The sequence below is a fragment of the Orbicella franksi genome, chromosome 4 (genome assembly GCF_964199315.1).
Source record: "Orbicella franksi chromosome 4, jaOrbFran1.1, whole genome shotgun sequence".
Lineage (NCBI taxonomy): Eukaryota > Metazoa > Cnidaria > Anthozoa > Scleractinia > Merulinidae > Orbicella > Orbicella franksi.
In genome coordinates, this window is record NC_138148.1 from 23977066 (window position 1) to 23999022 (window position 21957).

Here is a 21957-nt window from a genome sequence, read left to right on the forward strand (position 1 = left end):
TTTGCTTTTGCCTGAGTCATTAATTGAACAAAACATGTGACTGAAGAGAGTCTGAGTTGAACAATCAAATGGGCAACCCACCACACCCCTTTGCTTTTGACAGAAGCACAAGGCCTTGAACAGAGGTTGGTTCATACCTTGAACTATAGCAGACGCCACATACCATTCAAGGTGGTCCACATATGTTAGTCAAAAGGTGACAAATAGACAGATATAATTTTATTAACTTAAAATGGTATTAAAATAGCACTCTGTATATACATTCAACACAAAAAGATTACCTTTTGGATTTTAAAAATTAAGTTAAACATGTTCATATTTTACATTTCAAGAAAACAAACCTACTTAATTCATATTTTTATTGCAGCTCTTAACCAGAGTGATCTACTCATTGAAACATAATTATAATCGATTGCTAACACGAGGAAACCTTAAAATTGAGGAAAATATAAAAAAAATATGGGCATAAAATCCTCAAATTATTTTCAGTTGTTTAATAAACATGGTTGTCTAGTTATAAGTTATTACACAAAATAGCAGCTCAATCCTGTCAGGAGTTTTGCTTGTAATGATCGGGATCTCTTCATTTGAAATAAGGTTCAGTCTCTTTTTACAGTGTTGGAACAACTGGAACCAGGCCACTTCATGATAGGAAGGCAATCTTCTTTTGTAAGCAAACCAGTAGTGATGTTGATGATTATACAAACAATTCAAAGTTGTACAAAATCTGAAACCCAACAAATTTGTGAACTTTGTAGGAAAGCTGGTAATCTTTTCACTGGTAAATTTCAGTGTTCCTATTAGAAACGTTATTTCAGAATTCACATTGTTTGTTTTACTTCACATGATTTTGGAGTTATTAGTTTGAATCTGTGGAAAAAAACGTCTGTTCAACAGCATTGTTTAACTTAATCATTCTGTTGACCTGCCATCATGCATGAGATCATGCATCTTCTTTTAGTGAAAAATCATTCTTGTGACCCTTTTTCATGGTGCTCAAAATTCAGGATTGAAACTAACCAAATCTCCACATTTCCTGAGAAATCTGGGACTTTCTGCACCTTTGTCAAAAAATATTGTTGGATAACTATCATTTGATTCTTCAATTTCACTGGTTTGTTTACAAAAAAGGCCATCATTAAATTATGTTTTCAATCGAAGTTCTTGTTGGCTAACTTTGTTCCAAGTTGCCCAGTTCAAGGAGCCACACTGTGATACTTGAACATTTTAATTTCCTGATGTTATGAAGGTAATCAGAAGCCTCTGTTCCACGACACTTGCTCTCAGTTCACTGAATGATGTTTAGTCCAGTGTTATTGAATGGCACAAACAGCACTCTTGTTTTGCTGTAATGAGGTTGGTAAATCTGTGCTTTTGTTTTGCCTTACCATCTCTAAGATCTGAGGATAAAACAACACAATTAAACAAGGCTTATCAATTCATAATATTTTGTGACACTTAATTTGTGGTACTTAAACTACAACTAGTTATTTAATCTATATCCTTTTAGGTTGGAATTTATTGACATCCAATCTTCAATTGCTCAGTGCTGTGAAACAATAGCTAACCACAGCCCAGACTGGGACTACAAATGCATAATCTCAGTTATGCTGCTGACTAAAATAAGTCAGTCTGTGACCAAGACGAAAGTTGCTGATCACTGCAATGAGAAGTCATACATATTCCTTCATCCTTAGCTTCATCTACATCCTCTTCAAATGAGAAATTATCCCCTGATGTCCCTCCCCAATTACTGATTCATTCATCGTCTCAAACCCAGGGCAAAACTACACAGTCAGTGATGTATTCCGTTAAAAACACATATCTTTACAGGAAAAATGATTGTCTCAACCTCGAAAAGGTATTTTAGTATTGTGGTGTCACAAACTTGATGGGGAGTTTTTATGACTTTTGTGGCAAAATGTCAGTGCATATACAAGAGACAGAAAGTGCTTCAAAATAGTCCAAACAAACAGTCTTTTGGTGAAAGAAAATACTGATGCTTCAGAGTGCACTGCTCAGAATAACTCAATCTTTGTGTTCGCTTTCGACAACATATCTTCACCTTCTTCATTTTGGGATTTATGGATGAACTTTTCAAGCCTTGAGAACGTTTTAAAACTTCCTGCAGTTTTATCATAAACACTGCTGCCAACAGAAACTGCCCGATTGTTTACATTTGATGATCTTAGAAGCTGATTTACACTTGCTTGTGTTAAGGCACGGGAATCTATTTGATGAGAAATGTGACGGAGTTCAATATTTCGGTCATTGTTGTGACTAAGATGATAACTTATAAGTTTCTTCGTGGTGTTTGTGGTTTTTGGTGTAGGATTTCTCATCTTGACGTCCTCTTATTATCGCCTGTTGTCAATAACCCTGGGAGATATCCTGAATAAAATTGCTCTATTTTACTACTCTTCAAGTAATGAGACAAAACCATTCCGTGAGAAGTATATCTTTGTTCAGTGTTTGTTCAGCGAAGCTGCCAAAGAAGTTTTAAAAAGAAGACGGCAAATGATGCATGTTGTAACAATTTTTGCTGCATCTGAAGGTGTAAATATAAAAGTTACTGCGAAGATTTCAACTGCAGCGATGCAACTGAGAATTTACATTATGTATTTGACATAGGAGATAATCCAACTGTGGTGAAATGTTTGCTGATAGCAGCGGAAAGTTTCAGGTGAATGCATGGTTTCAAGTGAAGTTTCAAGTCTGGTTCAATCTTTCAAATGGACGGCAGAAAGGCCAAGCTCAGTGAATTCATATTCGCTGACTTTAACGATGCTGTTGAGCAGTGAACTAATGTGCTCACAGTCGGGTTGGAGGCGGAAAGCTTTGCCAAACAAAACACTCAATAAATTTAAATCTTTCAAATGCCTGTTGGCAGATTCGCAAGAACATCACAGCTATGGCTTGCTAAGCGCAATTCCAACGCTCCCATTTGCTCCAGTTCCAAAACATTCCTGCAAGACAACACGCATATCTCAAATGTTGACAATGCGTTGTCAATGCTCCTAACATAAGCCAATCATATTTTTGCGTTGTGAGAGCAATGCATAATTCAAACTCTTGGGCTTAGGCAGTAATCCCTCCTTGCGCGCTCTCCTCACCCCCAGGAAGAAGAGGGACTACTCGTTGTCTAAACTTCAGTTTTAGCTACTTGGAATTAAATTTACTTTCTCTTACTGTTTTTAAATGGCTTTCATTGTTTCAATGCACTTGAATTTTCAGAGCAGGGCTCTTCCTAATTTGTATAATCCGTAATCGGCTCGTGGGCATTACGGCTGCATACTGACCGCTCAGATCTTGCTCTCAGTCAATCAGAGCATGAGCTATATCAGCCACAAGCCAAAGCCATATAATAATAAGGAATAATCTCCACTTACCCCTATGCATTCAAAGAAGTCTATAGAATTTGTATTATCCAAGTCAATTTTTCTAAATATCTTGTCTTTTACTTCTGATTTTGTGTACATTAAGGAGCTCCCCTGTTGTGCCACTAGATCCAGCATCTTTTCTAGTTCATCACTATCTATGACCTGCAGTAAAATATAAAGGAATGATCAGTCAGTTAATGTATAAACTATAGATATTTCAATGTTATTTTGTACGTAACTGGGAAATCTGTTCACTTAGGTCACTGCAGAAAAGTGTCCATTGTCTGTAATAAAAGGTAGCTGTAAGAGAAGATATGAGTTTTCCATGGCACAAACAAAATTGCATGTCCATAATAAGAGGGTGTCCATAGAGTAGGCTTCCACTTGGCTTTTGTTCCATGATGTTAAATGCTAAGAACGATCATCATGAAAGATAGTTGTGAGGATTTGGTTACATCATAAGTGTATGTTAATGAATGTCTCAGTTGATATGCTCTGGGACTTAAACTGAAGGTCCAATTTTTGTACATGCTAATCCAACAAATTAAGAAGGAATCCACCAGTAAAAAGTGGGCTAAAACTTTGTACCAAGATTATTTGTATAAGAAACCATTTCTAGCAACACCAAATGTTAAAAACAAATTATGAAGTTCATATGAAACACTTGAAAGTACTGGTGAAATGAAACTTTTACCTGTGATTACACAATTTTGCATCTGAACTTTGAAAATATTTAGTTTCTAGAGTTCCTGCGGGAAATTGTTTTTGGTGTTATATCAGGCAATTCTTTACAGCTTCAGCTTTTAAAAAATGTAAATTATAATGATTTTAATAAACTTAAAAGTATTCTGGTATAAGGTTTCTGTCTACTAAATACTGAAATTGCTTGATTTCCTATCAGATTTCACCCTGGTAACTGGATTTTCCATGGTCTACAACAGCTGACAAGGAAGGACATTGTGTTTAAACTTCAAGAGGAAACATTAATAAGTCACATGTGAGAGGCTCCACTGCATGGTTTTACACATTTTATAGACTACAAGTAGTCCTCTTTAGCCTAATCCGTTGAACAAGACTGTAAACCTAAAGAAACTGCGAGCAAAAAATGGCTGCACGAAATCCTGGAGGCGAGATGCATTTAAAAGGAGACACTTATTCAATTTGGCTGTCAAAATCTCAGACCAGCAGCACACCCCATCAACCGAGACAACAACACCCACCATCCAAGTTATCATACCATTTCAAGAACAGGCCTCTGTTAATGTGGTAAAGAAACATCTCACAGACCTCAGCTCAAAATTTAGCCCTTGTTCATCAGCGGGAAACTCAACAAAGACCTTCAACTTTGAAAAGTCAAGCCAGCCACTGTTAATCAACAATGCCTAGTTTATAAATTTAAATGTAACCTGTGTGATGTAGGATATGTTGGTCACACTCACAGCCACCTCCATGTATGTGTTGATGGACAAAAACAAAAATCTTTGTTGAATTGTAAACATTACTTGAGCAAACATAATTTGAAAGTACCTAATGTGTCTTTCAGAACAATTTCACACACATCCTAAATGCTTAACAAATTTGATTGCCCTTATTAAGGAGATACTCTTTACACGAAAACTGAACAAGGAAATGGACTTGATTCGTGCAAAGGTATTCACGTGAAGAACTTGCGAGCCTTTGCTATTATGCTAATTTGTAGACTGTAAAAATTATCAAAATCAAATCTTCTCATTAATAATTATTCACTTTGCCTTGAGAATGGTGTCATGATTATGCCAAAACATTGGCTGTTGACATAATAATAATAATAATAATAATAATAATGATAATAATAATAATTTAAAAATTAGTCCATTTAGAAGTTACCAAACTTGAGAACAATTTAAAAATTAGTCTATTTACAAGTTTCATGAAAATACTTAACAGTGAAAAAAAAAAAATAAATAAATAAAAAGCATTAAAAAAACCCTAATTAATTAATTAACTATTGCATAGATTGCAACTATGGCATCCCTCATCCAGTAGAGTTTCCAGCCTGGTAGCCAACCTTAATTTGCTAGGGAGTCTGTTCCATAATTTTGGATCCAGATTTCTAACTGAGTTTTTGCCAAAAGTAACACTACAGTATTCAAATGGGGTAAAACATAGTCAGAATTGAGTAAATTGTAATTGGCAGTTTGGTTCTTAAAATGTAAGCAGCAAATTCTCTTGGGGCACAAATTGTTACACGTAAATAACTAACACAAGGTAGATACAAACTTGTCTTCTTACCCCATTTCTATCAAGATCAGCCTCCACAAACTTTTTCTCCGCAATAAGGACTGTACTTAAGGGAACATCTGGATATCTTTTGGCAATTTCCTGTGAAACATGAAAAGAACATAATAATGTTGAGAATTTTTTTACTTTTTTTTTTGTATTTTTAAGAAATTTAATAATGCTTCTTGGGCTTAAGATTGGAGCATAATTATCCTGACCTGGTACAATTTTTCTGGATCCTCAGCATTGTCAGCATTATCTTTGCCGTTGTTTGCATCTGGTGTTAACAAGCCTGCATCTTTAGTTCCTTTCTCTTTTTTCTTCTGAGCTGGCCTCTTGAACTTACGTGCACTTGAAGGACGCCGCTTTTTTGTTTCCTGTGTTATGTTAAAACAAGCACAAACAACAAGTGTTGCAATCAAATTGGCTGACAATTAACATAGCTTCTCAATTCACTTCGAACCTGGATGTTTAAAACACAGCAATTAAATGTCACTGTGGACACTAAATTTCAACTCGTCACTAGGAATTATCAATGTTCATTTCCCTAATTTTAAGGTGTCTTGACAGAGTTTTTCTAAACCATACCAAGCATTTTTAATCAGCCTTTCAAACAGCCTTACCTTAATAATTGGATAGATATGAAAATTACACCTGTCAGGCAGTAATTGGAAATGGATTACAGTTGGGTATAATGTTTTTCAATTGCTATTTCCATGGAAACAACAAAAAAATAATTGAAAATCGGTGAAACATCAGTAAAAAAATTTTAAGAGCTTTTTTAAAAACCTAAAAAACAGCTTGATAGATTTTTCTGAAACATTAGTTAAATGCATGATAAATTACAAACATTTTGTACCTCAAAGTTTTATCAATAAATTGGTACTCTGGAACACTATTAAATTTACCAATGAAGGAGGCCCTTGAACCAATAAAAAAGTTGCATTACCAATCTTGATTTACATGATGTACAACATTGTGCTAAAATATTCAAATCAGTGTTTACTGCATTCCAAGGGCATCAATTATACTTTGCTGTCTGAGGATGCTATTGTTTTGAATCGTGGAGGAATGCAGTAGACAATAATTAGAAAAATCTAGCATACCGTGAAATTGGAATGCAACTCTCTCATCAGTTCATACACCCCTTTCTTAGTTGTTAAATTTGAAAGAGGTCCTGTGAATCAATGTTAACAAAACATTGGGATAAATTTATTCACAATATCTGAAGTATGAGTGGTCAATGGTTCAAAAACATCTACAATTTTGAGTTGTTTTCACGATTTTGAAGAAGGGTTCAACAAAAAATTACCAGAAAATTATAGTGCAAGTAATCATAGGGTCGACAAGTCTAATTTTTGATTTCATGAAAAAGAAAACTTTGGCAGGCCAAATGTAGCAATATTCAATTTATATAATTTATATTCAGTTCTATATTCCATGTTCAACTTCTTGTTCAACATTCGATTATTTATTCAATGTTAACCTTTTTATTCAACATTCAATTTTTTATTCAAAGTTCAACTTTTTATTCAACATTCAATTTTTCATTCAATGTTCAACTTTTTATTCAACATTCAATTATTCATTCAATGTTCAACTTTTTTTATATTCAACTTTCTTGAGCCCTCATTATTTCTGGTCAGTGACTAAAGATAACCTCGTTTCCAGGATGTACTCTTCTTTCGAGAAATGTCATGGAGGAGATGGCGGCTGATGTCGATGACTTTGATGTGGATACTAGTCTACCAAGTTTTTTTTAACTCTGTTCTTGAAAAAGCTGAGTATATTTGTCAGTGAAATGTGGAAAGGAGAATTGTGGAGCAGCATATCGTTGTTGTTGATCAGACGGTCAGTTTGCTTCCCTCACTCAGGGACTCCAGATCGACTATTGACACAGCTGACAACGAAATTTTAGGTGGTCTTTCATCACCTTTTAACGATGTCTTTTGTGCTATGCAGCAATGTTTAGCCAATGTATCATTGTCTCCTACTACAGTAGCACAGAATATTTGTCCCAAACTTACAAGTATTGAGCCCTTACAAGTATTGAGCTCTGCAGAATTGCTAAAAGATCCTCTAGGGTTAGGATTTACTCGCACTAAAATTCTGAAATGTTAGGAGTATCTCGTTGGACCATATCAAGAAGGATTAAAGCTTATGGCTTGGATGATTTTTGACATTTAGTAAGCTAACTGATGATGAATTAGACCAAAAAGTAGGAGACTATATCCTACAGCATGGAGCAACAAGTGGTCAAGTATAAATTTCTGGATATTTAAGATCGCTGGGCTTGAGAGTACACAGAAGAAGAGTAAGAGGATGTATAGCTCGGTTGGACCCCCAAAACAGTGCCTTGAGATGGGGGGTTCTTGTTTCCCCAAAGGGTATACCAGGTACCATGGCCAAATTCATTGTGGCATCTAGATGGAAACTAGTCATTCATGGTTGCAAAGATGGGTTTTCAAGTCAAATTATGCATTTGCTGTGTCATTCTAATCATCTGGCAGGAACAGTTCTTAACTTATTTTTGGATACTAAGAAAAACTGGTGACCCTTGGCCAACAAGAATTAGAGTGGACAGGGGAGTTAAGAATGTTCTTGTCTGTGATGCAATGGTGCAGTTTCGAGGAGAGGTGCAAGGCAGCTTCATAACACGCCCATCTACCCACAATCAACAGATCGAGCATCTTTGGAGGGCAGTCTACTGATGTGTTTGCCACATTAACTACTATACATTCTATGCAATGGAGGCATCTGGGCTTCTTAATGTTGAGGATCCAATTCACCTTTTCACATTGTACACAATTTTTATCCCCAGGATAAACAAAGCCTTGGAAGATTTTTCTGAAGCTTTCAACAATCATGCAGTGAGCACAGAGGGTAATTGGACCCCATATCAAATGTGGATGAATGGAATGATTTACAGGAATAATCGACTTGTGCATGGAGCCCTTGATGGTGAGCCAGATGATCTCGAACCATATTGTTATGATCCAGAAGGTCCCTCTCCACCAGAGGAAAATAACAATGTTGTTGTTGAACCAATAACTTTGGATAATAGAGATTTCATGGTGTTCTATGTGTTGGATACAGTTGACCCCCTGATGCAGTCTACACAGCTGGGTATTGATCTTTACACCAAAGCCCTGGACTTGGTTAGAGAGAGTATTGATCTGTTGAATGGTTTGTAGGGAAATGGTGGCAGACACTCCTGTCACTGTACCTTTGATGAAAGACAGTGAAAAACTGCCCATATAAATTAAGTTGCTCATGGTGATTTTACATATATCAATTTTCATATAAATCAAGAAATAGAAACTGTAACCCAGTGTAAAATAGTATCTGTCAATTTGAATTTGTGCAGGGAATATAACAGTAAAGAGCAAAGAAACGCTCTTTTGGGGATAGATCCTAGACTTATAATTATGAAGTAGCTAAATTGTAATTCAGGGTTTGTACTCTTTGAAGGTTTTTGAAAAATTCCATGACTTTCCATGACCTTTCCATGACCTTTCCAAGTTTTCCGTGACCTAAGTTAAGAAGCTGTTCTTAGAGTAGTATCAAAACAATCATTTATTTAACATATTTTCCAGTGTAAAAAATGCATAAGATGCATGCCTGTGTCTATTTCGACTAACATTCCGGATATTTAAGGAGTAAACCCAAGCTTATTTGTTTTTCTGGTAATCAACAGTCACACCTCCTTCACAGAACTAAGAAAACTAGTTAAGAAGCTACTTAGCTCTCACTGCCAAAAACTATCCCAAAATACAAGAACTTATTTTGGAAGAATTCTTAGGCCCACTTCATACGTCAAACTTTACATGTGCTGAACCTTATTATTAAGTTTAGCACATGTAAAGTTTGACGTTTGAAGGTAACTATTCCTGCAAGAGCCCAAGGTCATGATAAGAGACTGCAAAACCAAAGCACATTACAAAGCTTGTACCACACTAGATAAGAGTATCCCTACATCATATACATTTACTGCCGGTGTCTACAAAATGAAGACCTAAGACCTAGGATCCAAAAACGAAGACTTGTTTTTTTACAGGCCTATCAAACCAGAGACAGTCAAACCGGGTCAACGCTTTTCTTCAGACACCAACTGACGCGAAATCAATGGGTCTTTGTTTTGTAGATAAGGCCAGCTCAAACTACAAAATGAAGACCCTCGCTTAAATGCTTTGTTCATTGTCAGCTGATGTGAAATTAATGGGGTCTTCGTTTTGTAGATAAGGCCAGCTCAAACTACAAAACAAAGACCCTTGCTTAAATGCTTTGTTCGTTGTCAGCTGACGTGAAATCAATGGGGTCTTCGTTTTGTAGATAAGGCCAGCTCAAACTACAAAACGAAGACCCTCCCTTAAATGCTTTGTTCGTTGTCAGCTGACATGAAATCAATTAATGGGGTCTTCGTTTTGTAGATAAGGCCAGCTCGAACTACAAAACGAAGACCCTTGCTCAAGTGCTTTGTTCGTTGTCAGCTGACACGAAATCAATGGGGTCCTCATTTTGCAGATAAGGCCAGCTCGAACTACAAAACGAAGACCCTCGCTTAAATGCTTTTAAATGCTTTGTTTGAGTGTTATGCAATACCGGGTATTGTGGACCTTCGAGCATTGAGGCAGCTTATTGTGGACTGCGGTGGATCAGTTGGTTATTTATGTCCTCCATTTCATTGTTTTGGAAGTGAAAATACCCTGAAGCTGTTCACCCCAACAAATACTGTCTACTTTATTCATAAGGGGAAATACTCAAATCAGTCGCACGGAGTTTGTCTACGATAAACGAGCACGCAATTGCAAGTGTTTGCTGATATTTGTTCTAGCTTAGAATAATGTACTTAAAAAATATACTTTAACAAATAGGCTTTTGCGCATAAACATTACCAGTTAATGTGAGAATGTTTAGCAAGAAATTTGAAGGCTGACGTAGATATTTTTAGTTCTATTAAGAGACTTGTGACGCAAGAGAGGAAAACGTTTCATTTCTCCGCTGAAAAGTTCCCAAAGGGACAGTCGTGCTGTTTTGAAGCAATACCTTTTGAGAAAACAAATCTAGCATGTTCTTTCATTGGCAATGAGGTTATCAATCATTTCAGCGATCCTGAGGAGACAGCTGCAGGGTAAACTAAGGTGGACTTCAATTAAGCTGTTTGTCAGCCGTAATTTTAGCACCCTTGTTTGGGGGCCAAGAGAACATCAATTCAGATCAAAAAAGTAATATGAGTCATTGCACTGGGATGTGGGTCGTATTAAGGCAATATCTCTCAAAATCAAGGATTACATAATAAAGTCTCTAAATGGGTATTTCTGATGAAATAACTGAGTAAGGATGGCAACTGATGAAATATCAATCTATCACACTGGCACGAGGATAGATAACAATTACTATTTTTTAGGTAAACAAGTATCAAACAAGGAGTAAAACTGCTTATTTATTCTATTGCAAGATGACATACAACAGTCTAAATGTATTCGATGCAGGACCATACCGCGTACAAAAATTGAAATTTGGTGCAAGCACACTCACAACTGGGAAAATTCTTTCCTATGATGTTGGCAGATGTTGTTGATAGATACAACAAAGTCATAAAGATACATGCACCAAACAGATTTAACAGCAGTTATAGAGTTGAAATAAGGCTCCCATGTGCGTGTTTCTGAAAAATATCTAAGGGGAGTACAACCCAATTACAGAAAGCAGGACAGGGCGAGGACTTCTTTGCAACAAATTTTTTATATGTATTAAAACTATATTTAAATCACAGAGAACTGGACAGAGCGAAGACTTCTTTGCACTAAATTTTTTATATGTATAAAAAATAGTTGTTTATGATAGAGAACTGGACAGGGCGAAGACTTCTTTGCACTAAATTTTTTATATGTTTGAAACTATAATGTTATTACATTTTGCATCACAGAATAAAGGTCTTAGCACGATTTTTTTTCATATAGTGCTATCTCACTTTGCTGCCAAATTTGCATAAGTGTAAATACTGATCCAAGAACAGGGGATTAGCCAATAAAAAACTGTCGACATTATACAAGAACCCATTTTGGGTCAGTCGACATCTAACAAAGCGTTGAAACGAGGGTCTTTGTTTTGTAGTTTGAGCTAGCCTTATCTACAAAACGAAGACCCCATTGATTTCGCATCAGCTGACAATGAACAAAGCATTTTAGTGAGGGGCTTCGTTTTATAGTTCAAGCTGGCCTTATCTACAAAATGAAGACCCCACTGATTTCGCATCAGCTGACAATGAACAAAGCATTTAAGCGAGGGTCTTTGTTTTGTAGTTCGAGCTGGCCTTATCTACAAAATGAAGACCCATTGATTTTGCATCAGTTGGTGTCTGAAGAAAAGCGTTGACACGGTTTGACTATCTCTGGTTTGACAGGCCTGTAGAAAAACAAGTCTTCGTTTTTTGGTCTTAGGTCTTAGGTCTTCATTTTGTAGACACCCCATTTACTGCAACTAAATTGCTGCCAGTCCATTTATACAAAATAAGTGCAATAATTCATACACGCATGCAAACCCGAAGCAATCATGGGCGTCAAAAACCTGTAGCACAACTGAGAACCCAACCTAACCTCAGTATAAAAGGAGGCACATTGTTTTCGATGCACATTGCTTTCAATGTGCTTCCCAAGACAGGCATTGTTCTCTTCTTGGCATGTGGCATGAACAAGATAATGAAGGGTTGCATGGAAAAAATACCTAAAGTGACATCTGACAGACAGCAAGACTCTCCTAACAAATTGCTTTCTACTTACTACAACAAAAGGAGGATTGGACTGGAGATCAAATGCCTCTTAGGGCTTTTTCCCACACACCCCTTCAAAGGATAAGTCAACTTCTCATGTCTTCTCTGGAGAATCACGAAAAGAGATACATGTACCTCATAAAAAACATGTTATTTAACAAGATTGTACATAGTCCACATGTACTATGATCATGATGGGGGAAAGCTGGATTAAAATTGCCATGAGTGTGCCACTTTGGTTGTGTCAAACAGGTTTCAGTTTTCATTGCTGAAATAAGGCTGCTACCTTCCCTTAAAATTCATCTGCCAGCTTTGTTTTTGTTCATTCAACTGTGTTTTAGTCTTTCTGGATCCTCCTGTGTTTCAAATTTGAGATGGCACCAGCCATGCAGTCCACACTTTAAGAAAACAGATATCCATGATTCTTGGATTTTTTCTTTTGTGAACGAGTGTGAAAATGCATTGCCCTGATGTTCATCCTTCTTTGTGCATTTTATCACCATAAAAAGTGTTTGAAACTTGGCCTGATAAAATTGTCTGTGCAATTGATACTGGTAGTTCTATGAGAAAAATACAGCAGCTTCAAGACAAACTTGTGAAATCACTGTACCTTTAAAATAATTGCAAGAAAGCAGTTTCATAAAATGTAATAGGAGGGACGTTATCTTAGTTATGTAAAAACATGAAGTTTATTCAAATGAATGAAAGTAACATGCGCCCCTTTGAAGCATAACACATGATAACAGCATGGATATCACCATTTAAAGGTGGCCTAAATACCTTTGAGTTGGAGCACAAACACAACATTGTTCCTTTTCATGTACCCCATTTTAAACATTGCAATAAATAAAATAACTTCAGTTAATACTTTAACAATAAAACAACCAATTCTCTGGTTGCATTTCTATGACATCACAATGTGAGTAATATTGGTCCTTTTAAACTGTTTCCACTGTTTTCTAAAATGTTCACAAACAGTTCTCCAAATAACTGTCCTTTTAAATGTCCACAAGCGGGTGTCACAGTCTTTCCTTTCTATACTTTAGATAAAAACCAATAAAACATGAACAAATTTCCATATCCTAACAATTATATTACTTTATGTCAATACATGAAAATGACTTTGTCCAAAGTTAGCCTAAAGCTTGCATCCAAAAGTTAACCAAAAAGATGCCTTACAGTCACTTAAGTCCAAATTAGCTGTTAGAAAAAACAAAGATGTGAAGTTTATATGAAATAATTCATATATGAACTGCGGTTGTAGATGTAAGTGAAGAATGATCATCGCAGTTAATTTTCCAATTTAAGCAATTGGAAAGAAGAAGCCTGAAAAAAATCAGGACTTCAACCGTTGAAGTCCTGATTTTTTTCAGGCTTCTTCTTTCCAATTGCTTAAATTGGAAAATTAACTGCGATGATCATTCTTCACTTTCAGAAAAAGCAAAGTAAACTTCAAACAGCTCCTCTTCAGTTGGCAAAGGAAGGTCATAAGACCACTTAGGTAGAAACAGTGTTGCACTACATGTATTAGCTGTTGGAATAAAGGACCACTTATTATTTTGAGGGGCAGCAACAAACTGAATGCAAGGTTGTAATTCAAACCCAAGAGGTGGTTCTTCATCCAGCCCAGTTGCAAACTGTAGAATGCTCCCAAGGGTGACTGAACCACATCTACCGCATGCACTTTCTTGCACATACTTTGTGAATAAAGCATAAACATCATTTTCATACTTGCATGCATTTGTTCCTTCCTCAGAGAATGATGGTTTGAGAAGAAAAACCAGTTGTTTTCTGGAGAGTTGATTTGCATCATTTGGGCACACAAGGTGAAGAAACAATGGAAGACTTTTGGCAATTTCATAAAGACCAAGTTTCATGAATCCCATTTGAAGCTCTGCAATGCAAGACCCTGGAGGAGCATCTGAAAAAATCTGTTGGAGAATTTCTTCAAGAACAAACCAGGGTACTGGCCCATTTTGAAGAATGGTCAAGGCCAAAAGGTTCCCACAAACTCAGATTCTTCTGCAATGAGGTCATTTGGTCCATTGCCAAAATACTTGTCCTTTATTTCTTTCAGGCAAAGATGAAAAAATTCTTTCCTGGGACCCCGTGCATCATTGGTAGCTTCTCCATGGAAGGAGACTTCAAGAGTGAGCCTTGGATTTTCAATGTCGTTAAGTTCTTCTTCAACCAATTTTAAAACCTGGTATTGGTCTATACACACAAAATTAGTTTCACCCTCAAGTGGCTGTGAAAGAGAGGTCACATCCAAGGGACAACCCTGCAAGATGAACTTCTGAGCACACTTGAGTATCTCAATGGGATTGCTCACATCTCTTTCTTTGCAAAATCTTATACATTCTGCTGTAGCTGTTCCTAGATTATCAGTACTCACTGCAGTATTCAGATGATTATTACCACTTGCCTGGTTGACTACAGTTGTCTCTGGGGATGGGGGTACAGGTCTTCTCTCAGCATTGTTGTCTGGAATGTTTTTGGTCACTACTTGGCTGCTTTCACCAACATCGTCACCATCGCAGCTACCATTATCAAGTAGAAAACTGTACCCATCTTTCAATTTTATGTAGATGGCCCCTTGTCCTGCAGGAGATTTAACTTGTTTAAAAGAGTACTCATTACAATTTACTGGTTCAGTAAGTTTTCTCTTATTGGCCTTTACGAACACAATGTCCTGGCATCCCACAGCAGGATATTTTAACTGAATTGTATCACAAAGGGCTTTTCTCACGGCCAGTTCGTTAGCTTGTGAATTAAGAGTTACGAGACCTCTCAAGACAATGTTTTCATCGGTTAACATCCAATTTTCAGGTTTAAGATCCTTGTTGTTCTCATCATTGAAACGGATCAAAACAAATTCAAACACTTTATCTTTGTCAACCTTTGGCCTCTTTGAATTACTAGGTGTAGAGTTAGTCGACAAGGAGGCTCGAAGGTGTTCTCGAGCACCTAAACATGAGTACAAACCTCTGGAGGTCTACTGGTACATCATTGCCCACGCTCTACTGACAGCTTGACTAACTGATGTCATCCCTCCGCTTGTGCTTACCATGGTCTGAACGGAGTTGCTAGCAGAATTGCTGGCAGAATTGCTAGTAGCACTAGCCAGTTGTTGTACTACTTTGCTTGCCTGGTTTAAGCAGTGCGACAATCTTCTCAAATTGTCCTCCATTTTGTGATCTTTTCTTCTCCTTCCACCCTCTGAAAATGCGGGAACCAGCGGTTCGTCATGTTACCTGTCACAATTTGTCAGTTATGCATGTGCAACTTTCGTGTCTTTTTCACTGACCAGAAAAATGAGGGCTCAAGAAAGTTGAATGTTGAATAAAAAGTTGAAAATTGAATGAACAATTGAATGTTGAATAAAAAGTTGCACTTTGAAAATATAATTGAATGTTGAATAAAAAGTTGAACATTGAATAAATAATTGAATGTTGAACAAAAAGTTGAACATAGAATATGAAATTGAATATAAATTGTATAAATTGAATATTGCTACATTTGGCCTGCCAAATAATTCATCAAAGCAGTGTTCAGCTGTCGGTTCGTTTACTAATTTCATGCAAAAAGTATAATTTGAAGTGTTTTAAGTTGCAGTTTACTCAATTCTACAGCCATCCATCATAGTTTAAGGTATTGCTATTAGCATTTTCATACAACAACTGGTTTATGCAAAATTCACGTTTGACTGATTTTGTCTTAAGAAGTACATTATGCTGAACTTCATTCCATTTCCACTTACTGGCAGGTGTAATTTTCATATCTATCCGATTAAGAGACTTGGGACTGTTAAAAAGCTGATTGAAAATGCTTGGTATGGTCCAGAAAAAACTGTATCGACAGGGCTTGAAATAATTTCCAGGTGCTGGTCAAGTTGTCTGATGAAATCTATTTTTGCTCGGACTAGAAACGGTTTTGGCCCAACAAATGTGCATATTGATGCCATAATTCTTAAAAAAGTACTTCTCCTCCTCAGGTTAATTATCAAGCAAGTACATTTAGTGAGCTTTTACCGTAGAAGTAGCTAATATAATATTTCTGTACAAAAAGTATGGAATACATGGCACAGCCACAATGTTCGCTAAAATCGATATAAAATACATTTTTGCATCCCACTATTGCTCCCTCTCGCTTCTACTCTTAAATTCTTATTCAGGCTTAAGTGATTCACGCAAGAATTAACAAGCAAACTTTGTTGTCATTTTCAATTTCACCTTAATATAAAGGCATTATCAGTTTTTAAGATACACATTAATTTTGGTTTGATCATTATTTTATATTAGAGAGTAGCCCAGACATTAGTACCAGAAATTTCAATGGGCATCTCTTTCTCGTCCCACATTAGGTCATGATGTTAGTTAGCAGCACATTCCACACGGACGATAAGGATTAAAGTCAAACCTCCCCACATGACCACCTTGGGGACAGAGGAAAGTGGCCATTGTAGAGAGGTGGCTGTTATGGGGAGGTAGGTATGTAATCTGTAAGGGGTTCGGTAAAACTTCTTAAATTAAAAAAAATGAGACATTATACTAGGCTCTGGTCTAAGAAAATTATTAGGAGCCCAAAGGCTCCTAACTATTAAACCCTGGGTGCCCTGCTCTTAAGCTTATATGAAAAAAGCAAGTTTTTCCAGTCGCCCAAAGGCAAAAGTTAGTCGCCTGTGGCATCCGGGTGCTTCTAGTGCACGGCCCTGATTCTAACATGCTGACTTGGCCTCATAATACCAGAAATCCCATTTCTGAGGACCTCAATTTTGAAAATTTTCTGGGGAAGGATGCCCCCAGACTCCCCTAAAGGGGTACAAGTATGTACACAGAATTTACTGAAAATTCACATCTTCAACAGATCTACAATAAAAAGAAAAATGATAACATACCTTATTCTTTTCGGCCAGCTAAAAAAGAGGAAAGAAGAATAAATGTATTTAATTGCATGTAAGCAACATTCACTTCTGAAGTTAACATCCAACAGTTTTCATCTTGAATATTTGATTAATTGTTCCCATTATCAGCCATTTTGGATATTTTTAGCATGGATATCAGCTAAATTATCTCCAGTCTACTCAAAAAGGAATTTGCAATCATGTGAAAGCATGCCTTTTTTTTTTCACTAACATCATGTTTTATGACATTAATTTTTTCAGGGCTCAACACTAACGATAGCCAACTAGCTACAGACTACTAGAAGGAAGACAAACACAAACACTTTTCTCACAAACAACGTCAGAATGTATCAGGTTACCGGGCACATGCTGTTCAGCTCGTATGCAAATTTAACTTTGGTTACTTTTCGCTGTGTTCGCTGTAAGAGCCTGTAAAGATCTGTAAATGCGTAACTGAACATGTTATTATGTTGAAAGAAATATTTCACAAACAAGACAGAATTTTCTGAATGCACACATTAATGTTCTTTTTTGTTACAAAATTAGTAGAACAAAACATGAGCTTCCTGATAAAATCATGTGTAAAATCGTGGCAAACTGTAAAGGGATAACATTCCATTAAATGTAACAACACATGGGTGATTTTTTGTTGTATGCATACTGACAGAACTTACCACTACAGAAATAATTAGATAAGAAAGATTCATTTCCTTTGACATTTAAATCAGTCATTTTTAGCAATCAAATTTTGCCAATGACAATTAGCAGTAGTGTATTTTGCTTTTGAAACACTTCTACAGCGCGTGTCTGTGAAGACATCTCAACAGTTTTTACAATAACATCTCTGGATCTTGATATTTTTCCAAGGAAGTCTTAAAGGAAAAGAGTCCTGAAAGTCTTTTCGGGAAAATCACTGGATTTTTCTTTGTGATCTGTCGGCCTGAGAGATTTGATGTGAGGAAAACACGAGGCCATTGGACAACGTCAAAACTGGCACAATTCATTGAGATGATAAACTTGTTGGCTGTGTTTAATGTTACCAGTCAACCATGAGACAAGGTCTGATTCCTCATCAGTGTTCATCACAGGTTGACTGTTCACAGCCCTCTATTTTCTTGTATTTTCATTTGATCGTTGAATGTGCGGGTAGAATTGCGAGAGAACTGGAAGCCAGCGTAAAACAGGAGACTTGACAGGGTAGGAAGTGGAGGCCATTTCTATTCTTTGTTTTGCTCGCTTTGCATGCCTTCTGCTGTTATTGGACCTAGCAAACATTAACCCTTGGCTAGTAAAAAAAATTTTTGGCTAGTAACATTTAAGTTGTCACTAGCCACTAGGCTACTAAGTTGAAAAGTTAGTGGCAAGCCCTGATTTTTGCTTGGGCATGGGCACAAATTTCCTCTGAGTTTTCATTCAAATTTCTAAGCATTTCCATGCATGTTTCAACCTCAATTGACCTAATCACTCTGATCTGGGTATCACTGGAAAGATCGTTTCCTCCTGCAGAACTTGAGTATAAGTGATGCCAGTTTTGGGCAAAGGTGACGACGTCATAATTAAGGGGAACAGAGGCCAACGCTTGTCATGACCAGTTATGGCCAGCACAGGCGCCAGTGGGTTGACAGAAGTTGTCTTTTAAACATGAAGGTAAAAATATTCCTACCGTACACAAAATTGTTTATTTTGTGCAGTTAGTTGGGGCAAAATGAGAAATACAGCACGCGAAAAAATAAAAAAGGTGCAGCGAGAGGAAGCGCAAGAACTTCTATGTGCAAACTTAATAAAAGGTCATTCCGCCCCCCTTATAGCCCGCCTACAGCGGCATGTAACATGACCGCAAGCTTGTGGTTTACAGTTGTCAATCAGAGCCTCACCGAATTCCCGGGAAATTTGATCCTTCAATCTTCGATATCAGGTTAGTGCGTCTTTTCTGTTCGTTTGAGCTTTTGATGTCTCTCAACTCTTCCTCTTGCTGTGCTTTTTTTATTTTTTCGCATGTCTTATTTTGCGTTCCGCCCCAACTAACTGAATGCCTGGAAGAGGCTATGCAATGAATTGAAAATTAAGCAATTTGCCAAAAGTAATTTATGAGCTGACAATATTTAATCTTAGCAGTCCATATAGCAAAATTTGGACTAGTAAGGGAATCAATCAGAACAAATAAATATAATAAAATATAATAAATTAATAATAATATATAATAATAATAATAATAATAATAATAATAATAATAATAATAAATAATAATAAAGTTACTAATGTATTTATAAGGCCCACTGTCATGTCGAGGCATCCTGGATCATCCTGCACATTTGAGCACTTCTGAGAAAATTTAATATAAAGACGCTGGCCTGTTGAGATTTCTAATAAAATATTTCTCATGTTCTCAAATGCCAGTCATGTGCACTGCGTAGAGCACTGTAAGCTTACAATAAGGTTATAAGCTTACATTTAAGCTTACTTTATATTTAGGACGTGACTTAATTTTGAAACTTCATTGCATTAAAATGAAGAGACTGGATACAGTAGCTAGCAAGAACAGATACTTACTTGCTTTTCCAAATCCTCTACTTTCTTGGTCATGTCATATATCTGTCCTTTAAGTGTGTTACATTCTCTCTCTTTTTCTCGGAGTTTAATCTTCAGATCCTCTCTTTCTTTTAAGCCCGTCACAAAATCTTGAGTTGTTTGGTCTCTTTTTAACTCAGACAACTCGCTTTCCTCGGACATTTTTCAGGAGTAGTATTCCAAGTAAACCGATTATTAACTCTTTTATTAGATCCGACCGAACTTCTCTTGCAAGTGTGAATTGCAAATGTGTCTGTATGACCAGTTGACACGCAGCTCATTTGTTTTTCTGTACACAGCTTGTGGTTGCTATAACACACATTCCATCACGCTACATTGCCTCTGACCATTTGATTTGATAACTAAACTGTGAAGTAACACTGTAATACATGCAAAGAGCTTTGAAATTTGCGTCAGACTGACAATCTTCTTTGTAGCCGACTGTTCAGAGTGTAATCATGGTATAATTGAAGTCTATTCTCTCGAAACCTCATTGGTATTCGTTGATAAGGGGTGAAGCGGGTTGAGGGAGTGGAGACGAGGCTGGGACGTGCTAGACCCCACTCCCCCTCCACATGTTTAGTACAGAAATTCAGTAACACTTCAGTCACTGAAAATTCAACGAGCATTGACGACAGATTGCTGGTTAACTCCGAGCCAAGGGAGGTACGTCAATAACATGGTATTTTCTTGAGTGTCTCACCTGTTCACAAGTGCAGATGGCTAAATCACACGCAAAGGGCGCATAGCACACTGGGCTACTGGCTCGTTAACAACGCAACTTCTTTTGAGCAGAAGAGTGAGTAGCGACTTCCATAAGTTTAAAAAACTGTTATTAATAATTTACTCGAAAAAATTGCTTGATATTTCTTGATTAGCGAAGAGCGGTGCAGCTCAAGTTTCCCCGGGGTATCCAATCGATGGAATCGATAATCGATGACAGGAGCATGTGTGACATCTGTTCGAGGTTGCTGAGCCAATCGATAGCAATCGATGAACGGTTTTTGTGTGGTTATCGATTGGTCATCGATTGGCCGATACCAATCGATACCAATTAACTAATTTTATCGATTGATATCAATTGATCGACTGAATTTCCGATCATTAGTTTCCATCGATTGGATACCCTGGGAGTTTTGCATCATAGCGAGTTCTCACGGAGTTCGAACCAATTAAAACTCACTATAAATTTTCTAGTTTGAGTTCACCCCTGAATTTTGTGTTTGAGTAAAAACGCTCACTAGTCTTGACTATGTCTAGTTCACTTTAAAACTTGTTAACGGTCGCCATTTTGAAATAAAATATGCGCGAGGTTTTTTGCGGGATCTGGGGCGACCGGAGACAGTATAGTCATGCGAAAGCGTGAGAGATCCTGAGTGATTTGAACAGTAGCCCAGCTGCCAACCTAAATTTCTTCCTCAGGTGTGACCTGATCACTTTGCTGAATGTTTGATTACAAAAATTTGATTGATATTAGTGTCTCAAGGAAAATCTAAACAGAAAGAAGGAGGATGCTTCCAGGGCCCCTTCAATCTCATTCCCAGTCTTTGTTCCCCTTGACCAGTGGTCGGAAAATGAGAGCTCTGGAAGCAACCATTTTGAAATAACCGCAGTCTGTATCTATGGCGCATGCCTGAAATGGTTGCTCCCAGAGCTCTCGTTTTCCGACCGCTGGTCAAGGGTAACAAAGACTCTGGGAACGAGATTGGGGCCCCTTCCCTTATATGACAGGGTCTTCTTTTGTTAGTGTGCACAAGTTCTGCGCATCACACAAGGCATGGTTTAAGCGCCATGCGAAAGACTGTCAGAGACGCCAAAAGCCCTGTTGCAACAATTTTGTTATTAAAAACATACCAAAAATGGTTTTCATGTTACTATTTACCATGAAGTTTTAAGATTTTTATAAACGTGTTTGCTTTTCTCTATGTAAAGGCAACTTCTAAGGAAATCTGTGAAGAAATATTCTTTCCTTCTTTTTTTTAGAAAAATGCTGATGTCAGCATTTTTGCTGAGATTCAAGGCTAATTATCTCAAAAAAAATGCGTGGCTACCCCAGTTTTCTTTGTGGATCCCAA

At 37.0% G+C, this 21957-nt stretch overlaps 3 protein-coding genes across 3 annotated transcripts; 1 reads left to right on the forward strand and 2 right to left on the reverse strand.

Moving 5' to 3' along the window:
• Positions 1-271: 271 nt before the first annotated feature.
• On the reverse strand, positions 272-20319 carry LOC145485028 (uncharacterized). Its single transcript, XM_081463674.1, has 6 exons — positions 19865-20319; positions 17309-17326; positions 5858-6016; positions 5652-5741; positions 3390-3542; positions 272-1400 (listed from the first exon to the last, which is right to left on the reverse strand). Exons 1-6 carry the CDS (start codon positions 20042-20044, stop codon positions 1314-1316), a joined length of 687 nt encoding a protein of 228 aa, XP_081319800.1. The 5' UTR covers positions 20045-20319; the 3' UTR covers positions 272-1313.
• Positions 6036-13723, forward strand: LOC145485057 (uncharacterized). Its single transcript, XM_081463708.1, has one exon. It carries the CDS (start codon positions 8387-8389, stop codon positions 8831-8833), a length of 447 nt encoding a protein of 148 aa, XP_081319834.1. The 5' UTR covers positions 6036-8386; the 3' UTR covers positions 8834-13723.
• On the reverse strand, positions 13790-17302 carry LOC145485017 (uncharacterized). Its single transcript, XM_081463664.1, has one exon. The coding sequence runs from the start codon at positions 15227-15229 to the stop codon at positions 14399-14401; it is 831 nt and encodes a 276-aa protein (XP_081319790.1). The 5' UTR covers positions 15230-17302; the 3' UTR covers positions 13790-14398.
• Positions 20320-21957: the final 1638 nt, after the last annotated feature.

Excerpts from the sequence above, each read along its gene's own strand:
- LOC145485028 (XM_081463674.1), bottom strand. The coding sequence starts at position 20,044 with ATGTCCGAGGAAAGCGAGTTGTCTGAGTTAAAAAGAGACCAAACAACT. Across the intron at positions 5,742-5,857 it reads ATCCAGAAAAATTGTACCAG|GAAATTGCCAAAAGATATCC; the intron begins GTCAGGATAATT and ends CATGTTTCACAG. Across the intron at positions 1,401-3,389 it reads ACTTCTTTGAATGCATAGGG|ATCTTAGAGATGGTAAGGCA; the intron begins GTAAGTGGAGAT and ends TTTTATCCTCAG.
- LOC145485057 (XM_081463708.1), top strand. The coding sequence starts at position 8,387 with ATGGAGGCATCTGGGCTTCTTAATGTTGAGGATCCAATTCACCTTTTC.
- LOC145485017 (XM_081463664.1), bottom strand. The coding sequence starts at position 15,229 with ATGTTAACCGATGAAAACATTGTCTTGAGAGGTCTCGTAACTCTTAAT.